The 17,500-nt window shown below is 39.0% G+C and overlaps 2 protein-coding genes across 8 annotated transcripts in view; one reads left to right on the top strand and one right to left on the bottom strand.

The window, feature by feature from the left end:
* Positions 1 to 16,162, top strand: part of LOC129829449 (PDZ domain-containing protein 4-like) — a 60,995-nt gene extending 44,833 nt beyond the window's left edge. The window contains exons 8-11 of one of the 2 annotated variants that reach the window (XM_055891154.1): positions 3,582 to 3,727; positions 5,659 to 6,702; positions 10,584 to 11,100; positions 12,544 to 16,162. In XM_055891154.1, coding sequence (XP_055747129.1) covers positions 3,582 to 3,727; positions 5,659 to 6,702; positions 10,584 to 11,100; positions 12,544 to 13,032 — 2,196 coding nt within the window. In that variant the 3' untranslated portion in view covers positions 13,033 to 16,162. Of the gene's footprint in view, positions 1 to 3,581; positions 3,728 to 5,652; positions 6,703 to 10,583; positions 11,101 to 12,543 lie in introns of both variants that reach the window. The other variant, XM_055891153.1, reaches the window with a different exon arrangement.
* A 1,158-nt stretch (positions 16,163 to 17,320) lies between these two features.
* The window catches only part of LOC129829448 (IQ motif and SEC7 domain-containing protein 2-like), a 294,773-nt gene continuing 294,593 nt past the window's right edge, over positions 17,321 to 17,500 (bottom strand). For all 6 annotated transcript variants that reach the window (XM_055891147.1, XM_055891149.1, XM_055891148.1 and 3 more), the window contains one exon: positions 17,321 to 17,500. This exon is cut by the window's right edge and continues 8,553 nt beyond it. The gene's annotated coding sequence lies outside the window, so the exon portion shown is untranslated.

The following is a 17,500-nucleotide window of genomic DNA, read 5'->3' as shown; positions in this document are numbered from 1 at the left end:
TTATTCTAGCATTGAATAAAGAAGGGTAGGGGGTATGGGACGGAGGGAGGAAATATTGAAGAGACAGGTGAACGGGTGATAGAGAGGGAAGTGTGGAGGGATGTGATAGAGAGGAAATGTAGGAGGAAGAGACAGGTTTATCTTCAATGTCCCATTTTGTTGCTTCAAGGTCACAGCTATATATTCACACAGACACACAGCATGCACAGACACACACACAACCAGCCAGTAGGCACAGACGCACGCGCGCGCGCACACACACACACACACACACACACACACACACACACACACACACACACACACACACACACACACACACACACACACACACACACACACACACACACACCCACCCACCCACCCACACCCACACCCACCCACCCACCCACCCACCCACACCCACACCCACACCCACACCCACACCCACACCCACACCCACACCACACCACACCACACCACACCACACCAATACCACAATCCTACCATATGATATCTCACTATGTAGTCTCGCTAATAGTGATTAAATTAGGATTAAGGGGGTGTAGGATGGGAGGGGGGATTATAATATACTAGTCTGAATGCAACATATTCTGATACCAGTCTAAATATACCCTATACTGGTACTAGTCTAAATATACTGTATTTGGGTACTACTGGTTACTGGTACTAGTGTACATATACTGTATACTAGTACTACTCTAAATATACTATATACTGGTACTAGTCTAAATTTACTGGTTACTGGTACTAGTGTAAATATACTGTATTCTGGTACTGGTCTAAAAATACTGTATTCTGGTACTAGTCTAAATATACTGGTTACTGGTACTAGTCTAAATATACTGGTTACTGGTACTAGTGTAAATATACTGTATACTGGTACTAGTCTAAATATACTGGTTACTAGTACTAGTGTAAATATACTGTATTCTGGTACTAGTCTAAATATACTGGTTACTGGTACTAGTGTAAATATACTGTATACTGGTACTAGTCTAAATATACTGGTTACTAGTACTAGTGTAAATATACTGTATACTGGTACTAGTCTAAATATACTGGTTACTGGTACTAGTGTAAATATACTGTATACTGGTACTAGTCTAAATATACTGGTTACTAGTACTAGTGTAAATATACTGTATTCTGGTACTAGTGTAAATATACTGTATTCTGGTACTAGTGTAAACATACTGGTTACTGGTACTAGTCTATATATACTGGTTACTGGAACTAGTCTGAATATACTGTATACTGGTACTAGTCTGAATATACTGTATACAGGTACTAGTGTAAATATACTGTATTCTGGTACTAGTCTAAATATACTGGTTACTGGTACTAGTGTAAATATACTGGTTACTTGTACTAGTGTAAATATACTGGTTACTTGTACTAGTGTAAATATACTGTATTCTGGTACTAGTCTAAATATACTGGTTACTGGTACTAGTCTGAATATACTGTATACTGGTACTAGTCTGAATATACTGTATACTTGTACTAGTGTAAATATACTGTATTCTGGTACTAGTCTAAATATACTGGTTACTGGTACTAATCTGAATATACTGTATTCTGACACTAGTCTAAATATACTGTATTCTGGTACTAGTCTAAATATACTGGTTACTGGTACTAGTCTAAATATACTGGTTACTGGTACTAGTCTGAATATACTGTATACTGGTACTAGTCTGAATATACTGTATACTTGTACTAGTGTAAATATACTGTATTCTGGTACTAGTCTAAATATACTGGTTACTGGTACTAATCTGAATATACTGTATTCTGACACTAGTCTAAATATACTGTATTCTGGTACTAGTCTAAATATACTGGTTACTGGTACTAGTCTGAATATACTGTATACTGGTACTAGTCTGAATATACTGTATACTGGTACTAGTGTAAATATACTGTATTCTGGTACTAGTCTAAATATACTGGTTACTGGTACTAGTGTAAATATACTGGTTACTGGTACTAGTGTAAATATACTGTATTCTGGTACTAGTCTAAATATACTGGTTACTGGTACTAGTGTAAATATACTGGTTACTTGTACTAGTGTAAATATACTGGTTACTTGTACTAGTGTAAATATACTGTATTCTGGTACTAGTCTAAATATACTGGTTACTGGTACTAGTCTGAATATACTGTATACTGGTACTAGTCTGAATATACTGTATACTGGTACTAGTGTAAATATACTGTATTCTGGTACTAGTGTAAATATACTGTATACTGGTACTATTCTAAATATACTGTATTCTGGTACTAGTCTAAATATACTGTATTCTGGTACTAGTGTAAATATACTGGTTACTGGTACTAGTCTAAATATACTGTATTCTGGTACTAGTCTAAATATACCGTATTCTGACACTAGTCTAAATATACTGTCTTCTGGTACTAGTCTAAATATACTGGTTACTGGTACTAGTCTGAATATACTGTATTCTGGTACTAGTGTAAATATGCTGTATTCTGGTACTAGTGTAAATATACTGGTTACTGGTACTAGTGTAAATATACTGGTTACTGGTACTAGTGTAAATATACTGTATTCTGGTACTAGTCTAAATATACTGGTTACTGGTACTAGTGTAAATATACTGGTTACTTGTACTAGTGTAAATATACTGGTTACTTGTACTAGTGTAAATATACTGTATTCTGGTACTAGTCTAAATATACTGGTTACTGGTACTAGTCTGAATATACTGTATACTGGTACTAGTGTAAATATACTGTATACTGGTACTAGTGTAAATATACAGTATTCTGGTACTAGTATAAATATACTGGTTACTGGTACTAGTCTAAATATACTGGTTACTGGTACTAGTCTAAATATACCTTTTTCTGGTACTACTGTAAATATACCTTGTTCTGATACTAGTGTAAATATACTGGTACTCTGTATTCTGATACTAGTGTAAATATACTGTATACTGGTACTAGTGTAAATATACTGGTACTCTGTATTCTGATACTAGTGTAAATATACTGTATTCTGGTACGAGTGTAAATATACTGTATACTGGTACTAGTGTAAATATACTGGTACTCTGTATTCTGATACTAATTCTGATGAACATGAAAATGAGACAAAAATCTATGCTCTTCTCTTTGTGACATTTCAATTAAATTACATGAAATTATCTTTCAGATAAGTCAATGACCCAAATACAGAAAGCTACAACATTGTAGTTTAATTTGCTCAATATCAAGATCCATATTTATTTTACATTTCAAATGACATCATCGAACTTCAGGAAATATAACAAATTGGTGTTAAATGTTTATGTCGCCATCTAGTGGTATTAATATGTTTTATGTGTGGAACTAAATATAATGTAAGACGTCTTATGTTTGTTGTAATATCACCTTCTTCTCTCTATGTTCTTTTTCGTCTCTCATCTCCTTCAACAATCAATGACATGAATCAACTTTGGCCATTTTTCCATCTTTGAAAACAAACGCACTTCGACCACAACACTGGAAAACATTCTTCTGTGTCCTTGAACAAAAAAAAAAAAAACTCAACCAACCATTCCTTCACCCAGAATGAGCACCAGGGGGACCCAGCGGAGGTGGATATGGAGATGCCTCTCGGCATGACTGTTGAGGCCCTCCACACCTGCCACCTGCCCAGCCTCTACCGAGAGGGGCCACACACCCCCACCCACATCCTTAGTCTGACCACTCTCAGGTTGGTACAGCATCAGAGCCATATATATATACACGGAGTCGGTACGTTGCCGTTTCTGCATTATGATGCATTTACATGACACTACAACATTCTACGGCGGCCATGTTAGATCCCAATTAACACTACACGGGGGGGAAATATTTAATAAATCATGCTATGTAATCGAATGTCTTGAATTTAGAAAACAAATATTTGAAATTCTAAAAGTTGGCTGAACTTTCTTTATCGGCCCCTGTATGTCACTGGTGACGGAATACAGACAAAACCTTAACTCTCTGTTAGCACATTATGTTGTACCTGTGATGTTCTGTGTTCACTAGTCAAGTACAGCGCAATTAAATATAGAAAAATATTGTATATATATTTTTTTCTTTGTACATGGTTTTAAGTGCGACTACCTTTTGAACTCCACTCAGTATAGCGTACTCATTCTAGCCAACCGTGGCAGAGGACAGACTACACCACATGTAGTAGCACACTAGACCCTAACCTTAACCCAGCTAGCGAGCATCTAATGACACACTAGACCCTAACCTTAAACCAGATAGCGAGCATCTAATGACACACTTGACCCTAACCTTAACCCAGCTAGCGAGCATCTAATGACACACTAGCAGTTCCCGGCCGACTTCTGGCAACTACTGGCGGCACCTCAGGGGCCCATCAGTGGCAAGCTTAGCTGCTATAGCCCTAAACCTGCTCCTCTCCCCTGCGTCAGACTAGCGTCCCGTCCAGGTGGGTGTACATCAAGCTGCTATAGCCCTAAACCTGCGCCTCTCCCCTGCGTCAGACTAGTACATCAAGCTGCTATAGTCCTAAACCTGCGCCTCTCCCCTCCGTCAGACTAGCGTCCTGTCCAGTGGGTGTACATTAAGCTGCTATAGCCCTAAACCTGCGCCTCTCCCCTGCGTCAGACTAGTACATCAAGCTGCTATAGCCCTAAACCTGCGCCTCTCCCCTGCGTCAGACTAGTACATCAAGCTGCTATAGCCCTAAACCTGCTCCTCTCCCCTGCGTCAGACTAGTACATCAAGCTGCTATAGTCCTAAACCTGCTCCTCTACCCTCCGTCAGACTAGCGTCCTGTCCAGTGGGTGTACATTAAGCTGCTATAGTCCTAAACCCGCTCCTCTCCCCTGCGTCAGACTAGCGTCCTGTCCAGTGGGTGTACATCAAGCTGCTATAGTCCTAAACCTGCTCCTCTCCCCTGCGTCAGACTAGCGTCCTGTCCAGTGGGTGTACATCAAGCTGCTATAGTCCTAAACCTGCTCCTCTCCCCTGCGTCAGACTAGTACATCAAGCTGCCTCTCCAGGCTATTTGCTTACTGCTTCTTCTCTTCTCCCCAGTAACAGCTTGTAGATACTGTATAGATACTGTAGAAATACTGTATAGATACTGTAGAAATACTGTAGAAATACTGTATAGATACTGTAGAAATACTGTATAGATACTGTATAGATACTGTAGAAATACTGTGTAGATGCTGTAGATACTGCATAGATACTGTATAGAAAACGGTTTAGATACTGTGTAGATACTGTGTAGATACTGTATAGATACTGTATACATTCTATAGATACTGTATATGATACTGTATAGATACTGTATACATTCTATAGATACTGTATATGATACTGTATAGATACTGTATACATTCTGTAGATATTGTATAGATACTGTATAGATACTGTATAGATACTGTATAGATACTGTATACATTCTATAGATACTGTATATGATACTGTATAGATACTGTATACATTCTATAGATACTGTATATGATACTGTATAGATACTGTATACATTCTGTAGATACTGTATAGATACTGTAGATATTGTATAGATACTGTATAGATACTGTAGATATTGTATAGATACTGTATCCATTCTGTAGATACTGTAAATGATACTGGTCATCTCTCCAGTAACAGTCAGGAGCTGGACAGTGGCGTGGGCCGTACGGACGAAAGCACCCACAACGCCGAGTCCTCTGAACATGACCTGCTGGGAGACGACCAGACCAGCGCCCCAAACACCAACACAACCAACACCCCAGGCAGCATGAGGAAGTTCAGGCCTGGGAATACACCCTCGTCCCCCTTGCCCCACCTCCAAGAGATACACCTCAGTAATGACTCCCAGCCCAGGGTGGGGTTGTATGGAGGAAAGGGACTGGGAGGGGGTTTGGGGACGGGGTTGGGGCTGGGGACGGGGACGGGGTTGGGGTTGGGAGGGTACGTACCCAACCCACTTATGATGATGATGATGCCGGGTCTGACTGAGGAAGAGTGCGAGAGGTACAGGGAGCTACTGGAGATCAGGTGTCAGTTTGAAAGAAGCAGGAAGCTTGCAGAGAGAAGCCAGGGAGGAAGATCAGGGACCGAGGAGGACGAGGAGGAGCGCGAGATATGTGAGGATGAAGGGGGGAGTGACTCAAAAGTCGATGTAAACTGCAACGAGAGCATGACGCAACACGAGATGGCGTTGTTAGAGGAGGAACTACGTCATCTCGAGTTTAAGTGTCGCAACATCTTGAGGGTGCAAAAGATGCAACAGCTGAGAGAACGATGCATGAAGGTGTGGCTTCTGGAGGAGGACGTCGTTGGCCGTGGAGCTCTACCCGCTGGTCCTGAATCCGCCCCCGACCACGTCACAGACCCGGAGCCCGCCAACGAGCTCCACCGCGAGCTATCGGACATCAATGAGCTCCCTGAGCGGGAGAGATCCGACCCAGACCCAGACCAGGACAAAGACAGCACCAGCGCCTACAACACAGGGGGAGAGAGCTGCAGGAGCACCCCTCTGCTCAGCACCGAGTTACTCCCTCTGTCTTTGTCCATCCAGGAAGAGGGTAGAGGAGGGGACACCCCCAACAGACACAGCCGAGACCGGGCCGACAAGGTCGGGTCTAGGCGGGGATGGGAGAGAGGAGGACATGGTAGTCTGAATGGTTCCTTCTCTCCCAACAGCTACAGGTAATGTCTTGTGAGATACTGTATAGCTACTGTATAAGATAATGTATAGCTACTGTGTAGATACTGTATAGCTACTGTGTAGATACTGTATAGACACTGTGTAGATACTGTATAGACAATGTGTATATAATGTGTAGATACTCTGTATATACTGTATATATACTGTATAGATACTGTGTATATACTGTATAGATACTGTATATATACTGTATAGACACTGTGTATATAATGTCTAGATACTGTCTAGATACTGTATAGATATTGTGTAGATAATCAATAGATACTGTAAATATACTGTAAATATACTGTATATACTGTGCAGAAACTGTATAGATACTCTATAGATACTATATAGATACTGCAGAGATAATGTATAGATACTGAATAGATGCTGTATAGATATTGTATAGACACTGTATAGATATTGTGTAGATAATCAATAGATACTGTAAATATACTGTATATACTGTGTAGAAACCGTATAGCTACTCTATAGATACTGTAGAGATACTGTGGAGGTACCGTATATCTACTCTATAGATACTGTAGAGATACTGTGTGGGTACCGTATAGCTACTCTATAGATACTGTAGAGATACTGTGGAGGTACCGTATAGCTACTCTATAGATACTGTACAGATACTGTAGAATTACGGTGTAGATACTCTATACATACTGTAGAGATATTGTGTAGTTACTATATAGATACTATATAGATAATGTGTACATACTCTATAGATACTGTATGTTTTCTGTATAGATACTGTATATATACTGTGTAGATATTCTATATATACTGTATATTTACTATATAGATACTCTATAGACACTGTATACATATTGTGTTGTTAATATATAGATACTGTATTGATACTGTATAGATACTGTATATTTACTGTATAGATACTGTGTAGATATTCTATATATACTGTATATTTACTATATAGATACTCTATATATACTGTATACATATTATGTAGTTAATATATAGATACTGTATAGATACTGCATTGATACTGTGTAGATACTGTATAGATACTCTATAGATACTCTATAGATACTGTATATTTACTGTATAGCTACTCTATATATACTGTATAGATATTGTGTAGATACTGTATAGATATTCTATAGATATGGTATATGTATACTGTATAGTTACTCTATAGATACTGTATGGATAGTGTGTAGATAATGTGTAGATACTCTATAAATACTGTATATATACTGTGTAGATAATATATATATACTGTGTAGATACTCTATAGATACCGTATATATATATTGTGTAGATAACCTATATATACTGTATATATACTCTTTAGATACTGTATAGATATTGTGTAGATAATCTATATATATACTGTGTAGATACTATAGATACTGTAGAGATACTGTAAAAATACTGTGTAGATACTCTATAGATACTGTAGAGATATTGTAGAAATACTGTGTAGATACTGTATAGATGTTGTGTAGATGATCTATAGATAATGTATAGACAATGTATAGATACTGTACAGATGCTGTATAGATACTGTGTAGATAGTCTATAGATACTGGTTAGATACTTTATAGATACTATATATTTGCTGTGTAGATACTCTATAGATACTGTTTAGATACTATATAAATACTATGTTTTCTGTATAGATAGTGTGTCGATACTTTATAGATACTGTATATATACTGTATATATACTGTGTAGATGCCCTATTTATACTGTATAGGTACTGTCTATATATATATTGTGTAGATACTGTGTAGATATTATATAGATACTGTATATTTACTCTATAGATACTCTATAGATACTGTATAGATCGTGTGTAGTTAATCTATAGACACTGTATAGATACTCTATAGATATGGTATATGTATACTCTATAGATACTGTATATATACAGTGTAGATAATCTATATATACTGTATAGATAATCTATAGATAATCTATAGATACTGTATATATGTTGTGTGTATAATCTATAGATACTGTATATATAGTGTGTAGATACTCTACAGAAACTGAATAGATACTCTGTAGATACCATATTGATACTGTTTAGATACTCTATATATACTGTATATATACTCTATATATACTGTATATATACTGTATAGATCATCTATAGATGCTGTAGAGATACTGTGTAGATAATCTATAGATACTGTATAGATAATGTGTAGATAATCTATAGATACTGTATAGATACTGTGTAGACAACCATAGATACTGTATAGATACTGCAGAGATAATCCATAGATACTGTTTATATACTGTGTAGATACTGTATAGATCATCTATTGATTCTGTATAGATACTGTATAGATCATCTATTGATTCTGTATAGATACTGTATAGATCATCTATTGATTCTGTATAGATTCTGTATAGATCATCTATAGATTCTGTATAGATACTGTATAGATCATCTATTGATTCTGTATTGATTCTGTATAGATCATCTATTGATTCTGTATAGATACTGTATAGATCATCTATTGATTCTGTATAGATCATCTATTGATTCTGTATAGATCATCTATAGATTCTGCATAGATACTGTATAGATAATCTATATATACTGTATATATACTGTATATATACTGTATAGATCATCTATTGATTCTGTATAGATTCTGTATAGATCATCTATAGATTCTGTATAGATACTGTATAGATCATCTATTGATTCTGTATTGATTCTGTATAGATCATCTATTGATTCTGTATAGATACTGTATAGATCATCTATTGATTCTGTATAGATCATCTATTGATTCTGTATAGATCATCTATAGATTCTGCATAGATACTGTATAGATAATCTATATATACTGTATATATACTGTATATATACTGTATAGATCATCTATTGATTCTGTATAGATACTGTATAGATAATCTATTGATTCTGTATAGATCATCTATTGATTCTGTATAGATAATCTATAGATTCTGTATATATACTGTATAGATAATCTATTGATTCTGTAAAGATACTGTATAGATCATCTATTGATTCTGTATAGATACTGTATAGATAATATATTGATTCTGTATAGATACTGTATAGATAATCTATTGATTCTGTATAGATACTGTATAGATCATCTATTGATTCTGTATAGATACTGTATAGATAATCTATTGATTCTGTATAGATACTGTATAGATAATCTATAGATTCTGTATAGATACTGTATAGATAATCTATTGATTCTGTATAGATACTGTATAGATAATCTATTGATTCTGTAAAGATACTGTATAGATCATCTATTGATTCTGTATAGATACTGTATAGATAATATATTGATTCTGTATAGATACTGTATAGATCATCTATTGATTCTGTATAGATACTGTATAGATAATCTATTGATTCTGTATAGATACTGTATAGATAATCTATAGATTCTGTATAGATACTGTATAGATAATCTATTGATTCTGTATAGATACTGTATAGATCATCTATTGATTCTGTATAGATACTGTATAGATCATCTATTGATTCTGTATAGATACTGTATAGATCATCTATTGATTCTGTATAGATACTGCATAGATCATCTATTGATTCTGTATTGATTCTGTATAGATCATCTATTGATTCTGTATAGATACTGTATAGATCATCTATTGATTCTGTATAGATACTGTATAGATCATCTATTGATTCTGTATAGATACTGTATAGATCATCTATTGATTCTGTATACGCTGTAGAAGTGTTGTCTGTCTTATGCTGTATAATGTCCTGTAAATCAGTAGGCTGGTTAAAACAATATTGTTTTCTCTCCCTATGAGAGAGTATTCTTTCTTTCTTTCTTTCTTTCTTTCTTTCTTTCTTTCTTTCTTTCTTTCTTTCTTGCAGGAAGTACCAGATCCAAATGACCAATGCCAGCACAAGCCCCGTCCATCCTAAATTCTGGTCTCTGACCCGGGGGGATGATGTTGTCGGGGTGGGGTCATCATTACAGAGGGGGATAGCTGATGGCGGAACAACCACGACACCCCCACGGAAGTCCCCCAGAGCTAACCCCACACACCACGACAGGTCAGGGGGTCGAACCGCAGAGTCCAGCCCGTACTTCACACGGCGTCGCCAAGGCAACAGGCCTCCGGCACCGAAACGCTACCAAAGCTGCATGCAGCTGCCGTCGAGCGACCCGGTGGTCCGGATCGACTCCCTGGACTCTGTAGACCGAGCCGTGGTCCTGGGGATGGGTCTAGGCGAGAGAGGGGCTGCAGCGGGCAGCAGTGGTCAGGCCAGTCCCAGGAGTGTTAGTGGTGCCCCAGCAGACAGCACCGAGGCCCAGGACAGCCACACAGGTCTCCCCCTACACCTCCCTCTGCAGCTGGGGCTGACTGCACCTCGCATGGAGTGGAAGGTACTGCAGGTTATATATTTACCTTTCAGCAGGAAAGGCCTTCATAAAATGTTGATATTTGAGATTTTATTATTGGTAACACTTTACTTGACACCCAGTGTTATAACACGTTATGACATGGTCATAACCATGTCATAACGGCTGTCATAACTTGTCGTAACCTGTCATAATATGGTCATAAGACCATCATGACCCATATATTTACACCTGTTGTGACATATATTGCGCTATTTTATGACTGGTTAAGATAACTGCATAAGACTGTCAAAACCCACATTTATTCAAACGTATTTTTTTCCAGCCAAGAAGTTTCCTTTCGTTTTAAAGTTTGTTTCTGAAGTCCTTTGTTGTTGTTGTTGTTGTCAGGAATTATGTTTACAGTCATGTTTTTTTCCCCTATCTGTCAGAAAATACAAGCGTTATGACAGTTTATGACACTGTCATGAAGCATTATGACATCATAATCAAATAAGCCAGATAGTCTCTCTAGTACACGCCCTCATAACAGTCATCAGTCAACAAGAGGGTGTCTTGTCCTGCTGCTGAAATGTTTGCTAAATTACAATGATAGTTTAATATGGTCAATTTCAGAAAATGTTATATAACATAAATATACTGTTGAGAAGTAGGCTACGGTGTACTGGAATGTTCTGCCTTGTGTGGTAGGATGTTGGGGGGTTTGACACTCTTATGTAGGTGTCATAACCAGCCATAAAATAACACAATATGTCACAACAGGTGTCAATATATTGGTATTGACAGTGTTATGATCACATTATGACATGGTTATGACAAGTTATGTCAGCTATTATGACATGGTTATGACCAGTTATGTCTGCTATTATGACATGGTTATGACCAGTTATGTCAGCTATTATGACATGGTTATGACAAGTTATGTCTGCTATTATGACATGGTTATGACAAGTTATGTCTGCTATTATGACATGGTTATGACAAGTTATGTCTGCTGTTATGACAGGTTATGACAAGTTATGTCAGCTATTATGACATGGTTATGACCAGTTATGTCAGCTATTATGACATGGTTATGACAAGTTATGTCTGCTATTATGACAAGTTATGTCAGCTATTATGACAGGTTATGTCAAGTTATGTCTGCTATCATGACAGGTTATGTCAAGTTATGTCTGCTATCATGACAGGTTATGACAAGTTATGTCAAGTTATGTCTGCTATCATGACAGGTTATGTCAAGTTATGTCTGCTATCATGACAGGTTATGACAAGTTATAAACACCGCTGGGTGTCAAGTAAAGTGTTACCGTTCATTATTTATTGATAGTTGTTGATTCTATACGTCCTACATTGTGCAATTAAATTGTATCTTTGGGAATTGTAAGCATGTACCCTGCTTTTGCCATAGCCTTGATGCACCTATAACCTATTGTGCTAACCATATTATCTTATCTTATCCGCAAGGTGAAGATCCGTAGCGACGGGACACGCTACGTTGCCAAGCGACCAGTGAGGGACCGCCTCCTTAAAGCCCGGGCCATTAAGATCAGAGAAGAGCGCAGCGGAATGACGACAGACGACGACGCGGTCAGCGAGATGAAGCAGGGACGTTATTGGTCGAAAGAGGAGCGTAAACAACAGCTGCTGAGGGCCAGGGAGCACCGGCAGCGCCGTGAGTTCATGATGCAGAGCCGGCTGGACTACCTGAAGGGAGACAGAGAGCCACCGGGGGGAACTATGGACGGGAAGGCTGCAGGAGGACCTCCAGGCCTGCAGGGGGAGACAGGTTGTAGTCCCAGTATCCTGGCCCTCAGCCAGAAGAAGTTTATGAAGAAGAGGAACAAGAGGATCCTGGATAACTGGATCACCATCCAGGAACTACTCGCTCACGGATCCAGGTCACCGGATGGAAAGAAGGTGTATAATTCTCTTCTCTCTGTTACTACAGTGTGATGGAGGGATGGGAGGAGAAGAGGAGAGCAGAGCAGAGCAGAGCAGAGCAGAGCAGAGCAGAGGAGAGGAGAGGAGAGGAGAAAGAAGGTCTACAACTCCCAGCTCTGTTACTACGGTGTGATGGAGGAGAGGAGAGGTCTACAACCCCCAGCTCTGTTACTACGGTGTGATGGAGGGATGGGAGAGGAGAGGTCTACAACCCCCAGCTCTGTTACTACGGTGTGATGGAGGGATGGGAGAGGAGAGGAAAGGGAGAAGGATGTAAATAAATCCAACCCAAGCGGAGATGCAGGACAAAAAACATAAAGAGTTGACATAATATGGACAGAGAGAGGAACAGCATCGGCAGCTAAATGGTACAATTGAATGAGAAATAACCTTGTTTAAAGAGGACTAAAGGAAGAGAAAGGGATTTACGCTGTAAATCATGTACGCATTGTAAACATACCGTTGGTCAACATGTGATTCATCCACAGGAAGTGAATGAATTACTAGAGATGGAGAGAGATGAAGATGACTATCGTGAATTTTTATTAGGATACTTTTAGGCTTCCTGGCGATAGAATGTTTATTCAGCTTATAGAATGTGTACAGTGCAGAGCTTCATATTTTAGTCAGCTGCTTTCTGTTTTTATTATTATAATTTTTTGTTTATGAATCCCAAGAAACCCATTTTACTGATGTATATAAAGAGAAAACGGTGTGAAATGATATAGTCTTATTAGGAGAGGGAATCAAGCGAGATATAACCACATCATATAACCATGTCAGGAAGACTGTCATTCATTAGTGGTTAGAACGGCACACATGACCAAACCTCATCTCTGAGTAAACGACTAGAGATGTGGAAGAGAGAGAGCAGATAGGAGGAGATGAGGAGATGAGCGAGAGGAGGAGATGAGGAGATGAGCAAGAGGAGGAGCGGAGGAGAGGAGGCGATGAGTGATAGAAGATGAGCGAGAGGATGAGAGGAGGAGATGAGGAGATGAGGAGGGGAGGAGAGCGAGAGGAGGAGATGAGGACATGAGGACATGAGCGAGAGGAGAGGAGGAGAGGAGCAAGAGGAGGACATGAGGACATGAGGACATGAGTGAGAGGAGAGGAGGAGAGGAGCAAGAGGAGGAGATGAGCAAGAGGAGGAGATGAGGAGATCAGGAGGAGATGGGCGAGAGGAGAGAAGGAGAGAATGAGACTAGCGAGAGGAGGAGATAAGCAAGAGGAGAGAAGGAGAGAAGGAGACTAGCGAGAGGAGGAGATGAGCGAGAAGGGAGGAGATGAGTGAGATGAGGAGATGAGGAGGGATGAGATGAGGAGATGAGTGATAGAAGAGGAGGAGGAGATGAGCGAGAGGAGGAGATGAGCGAGAGGAGGAGATGAGCGAGAGGAGGAGATGAGCGAGAGGAGGAGATGAGGAGGGGAGGAGATGAGCCAGAGGAGGAGATGAGGAGGGGAGGAGATGAGTGAGAGAAGAGGAGGAGCAGATGAGCGAGAGGATGAGAGGAGGATATGAGGAGATGAGGAGGGGAGGAGATGAGCGAGAGGAGGAGATGAGCGAGAGGAGGAGATGAGCGAGAGGAGGAGATGAGCCAGAGGAGGAGATGAGGAGGGGAGGAGATGAGTGAGAGAAGAGGAGGAGCAGATGAGCGAGAGGAGGAGATGAGCGAGAGGAGGAGAGGAGAACTCTAAAGTGGAGTGAGTTACAAACTTTGTGACTTTGGGGTTTGGGTGTAAGAGCGAAAGAAAGAGAGGAGGTTAAAGCACAGACAGTAAGACACAGAGAAAGAGAGACAATATTTTATCCATTGTTGCACACACAGAAGAATGAGTATTTTGTATTAAGGGGCAGTAAGACACAGAGCAAGAGAGAGAGAATGCTAAAGAGGGATAGAGAGAGAAAGACAGAGAGAAAGAGAAGCTCGAGAGAGAGAGGCTGGAGAGAGCGAGAAAGCGAGAGAGAGAAAGAGCGTGAGAAAGAGTGAGAGAGAGAGAGAGAGAGAGAGAGAGAGAGAGAAAAGAGAGAGAGAAAGAGTGAGAGAGTGAGAGAAAAGAGAGAGAGAGAAAGAGAGACAGAGACAGAGACAGAGAGAGAGAGAGAAAAAAAACACACAACCTGACTGAAATAATGGCACAGAGAAAGCACACACTAGTTGAATCAACGTTGTTTTCCACGTCATTTCAATGACGTGGAACCAACGTGGAATAGACGTTGAAGTCTGTGCCCAATGGGCAGCAGTCAAGTGACGACAACCCAGTACGGTCTGAACGAGAAAATTACATTTCATTTTTTTTATAACACCATTTTCCTTCTACAGTTACACCCTATTTCCTATGAGGCTCTCTGGTCAAAAGTAGTGCACTATGTAGGGAATAGGGTGCCATTTGGGATGCTGATTGCAGTGCCTGGTCTATCCCAGTTGGCTGCTCTCAAACAGCCAATAGGAGAAGGATTGATGTAGCAAAGTACCTGCATCGTTTTGGAAAAATGGAACAGTACAGACGTAAGAATGTATTTTGAATATTTACCGGAATCTTTTTGCGTATTTATTTTGTGTGTGTGTGTGTGTGTGTGTGGCAAGTGTGTTTGTGTGTGAGCGAGCGAGCGAGAGAGAAAGAGGGAGAGAAAAACTGAAAGACCTTTCATTAGTCATTCGTTAGGACCACAAAGACTCCAATGGAAATACTCCTAAGCTTTATTGTGTTATTCTCAATGATTTTCTAAAACTGTCTGTGGAAGCGTCACAACCTGGAGCGCCCTTATATATATATATATATATATATATGTGTTTTACAAATTGTTAAATAAAATTCAATTAATTAATAATCCGTCAGGGCAGGATTCAATCCGATCGCTATTATTATTGACAAAGCAGATCAGATTGAATCCTGTCCACATCAGTCTGCTCAGTGTAACTATAGCTTTTCTTTTACAGTGATAAGTACATGACTAGGTGTTCGGTTGTTGATCAAAAACCTCCATGTCCGTAACAACGTTTGTTTAATATACGAATAGTTTTACAGTATGTGATGTGCAGCACGATACACTCAGTTGTGTTGTTCTGAAGATATGCTTGTTTTCAGGGGGTTCATTGTGTATTTTAAGCTAGAAACCTTCATTAAAAACAATAACAAACTGGTGACCCCCCGTCTCTTTTTTTGGTAAAACGATGTGGGACGGGCCTAGAGAAAATATAACCACTCTCAAATTCATAGACAGAGCTACGGACACTAAGGACTGACCATTCAACATATCAACATTATACAGTAGCTGTAACAAATATACTGAGACTTTAATGTCAATCCCAATGTCATAATGGAGAGGCTGACACTTGATTTGGTAGACAGCTTGGAAAGAGAACTAGTCAGGATTTAATACAATATTTTGTTCTACTAGTCCACGTAAAGTTACCGAAGTTTCTAAAAAATGCATTTTACATCGCCTCACGAGATAGGTCACAGATACATAACCCCCATCACTAGGTCTGTTAATATATCAGTCACAGATACATAACCCCCATCACTAGGTCTGTTAATATATCAGTCACAGATACATAACCCCCATCGCTAGGTCTGTTAATATATCAGTCACAGATACATAACCCCCATCACTAGGTCTGTTAATATATCAGTCACAGATACATAACCCCCATCACTAGGTCTGTTAATATATCAGTCACAGATACATAACCCCCATCACTAGGTCTGTTAATATATCAGTCACAGATACATAACCCCCATCACTAGGTCTGTTAATATATCAGTCACAGATACATAACCCCCATCACTAGGTCTGTTAATATATCAGTCACAGATACATAACCCCCATCGCTAGGTCTGTTAATATATCAGTCACAGATACATAACCCCCATCACTAGGTCTGTTAATATATCAGTCACAGATACATAACCCCCATCACTAGGTCTGTTAATATATCAGTCACAGATACATAACCCCCATCACTAGGTCTGTTAATATATCAGTCACAGATACATAACCCCCATCACTAGGTCTGTTAATATATCAGTCACAGATACATAACCCCCATCACTAGGTCTGTTAATATATCAGTCACAGATACATAACCCCCATCACTAGGTCTGTTAATATATCAGTCACAGATACATAACCCCCATTACTTTTTCTGTTTATATCCAATTGAGCTGGTAAATTGAAAACCAAATCCATGTTGAAGGACCATATGCAAAGTGGTGACCATTGGGTCATCTGTTCCACACCTTTCACATACATACCGTGGTTCCTTTACATATGTTACAAATGAAAACACAAACATTATATTTTCCAACAGCAAGAACAGGTTTTATATTAGAAGAGCAATAAATATTAACATTTTTTTTATATATATATATATATATCTGCATTTTAATTTGAAACCAAAATTCATACCGTATGTATATACAGCAAAAAATACATAGATGTTGTCTATCATTAATAGAATGCCGTCTTGGAATG

The sequence above is a fragment of the Salvelinus fontinalis genome, chromosome 31 (assembly GCF_029448725.1).
Source record: "Salvelinus fontinalis isolate EN_2023a chromosome 31, ASM2944872v1, whole genome shotgun sequence".
NCBI lineage: Eukaryota > Metazoa > Chordata > Actinopteri > Salmoniformes > Salmonidae > Salvelinus > Salvelinus fontinalis.
This window is presented reverse-complemented; position numbering and strand designations above follow the sequence as displayed.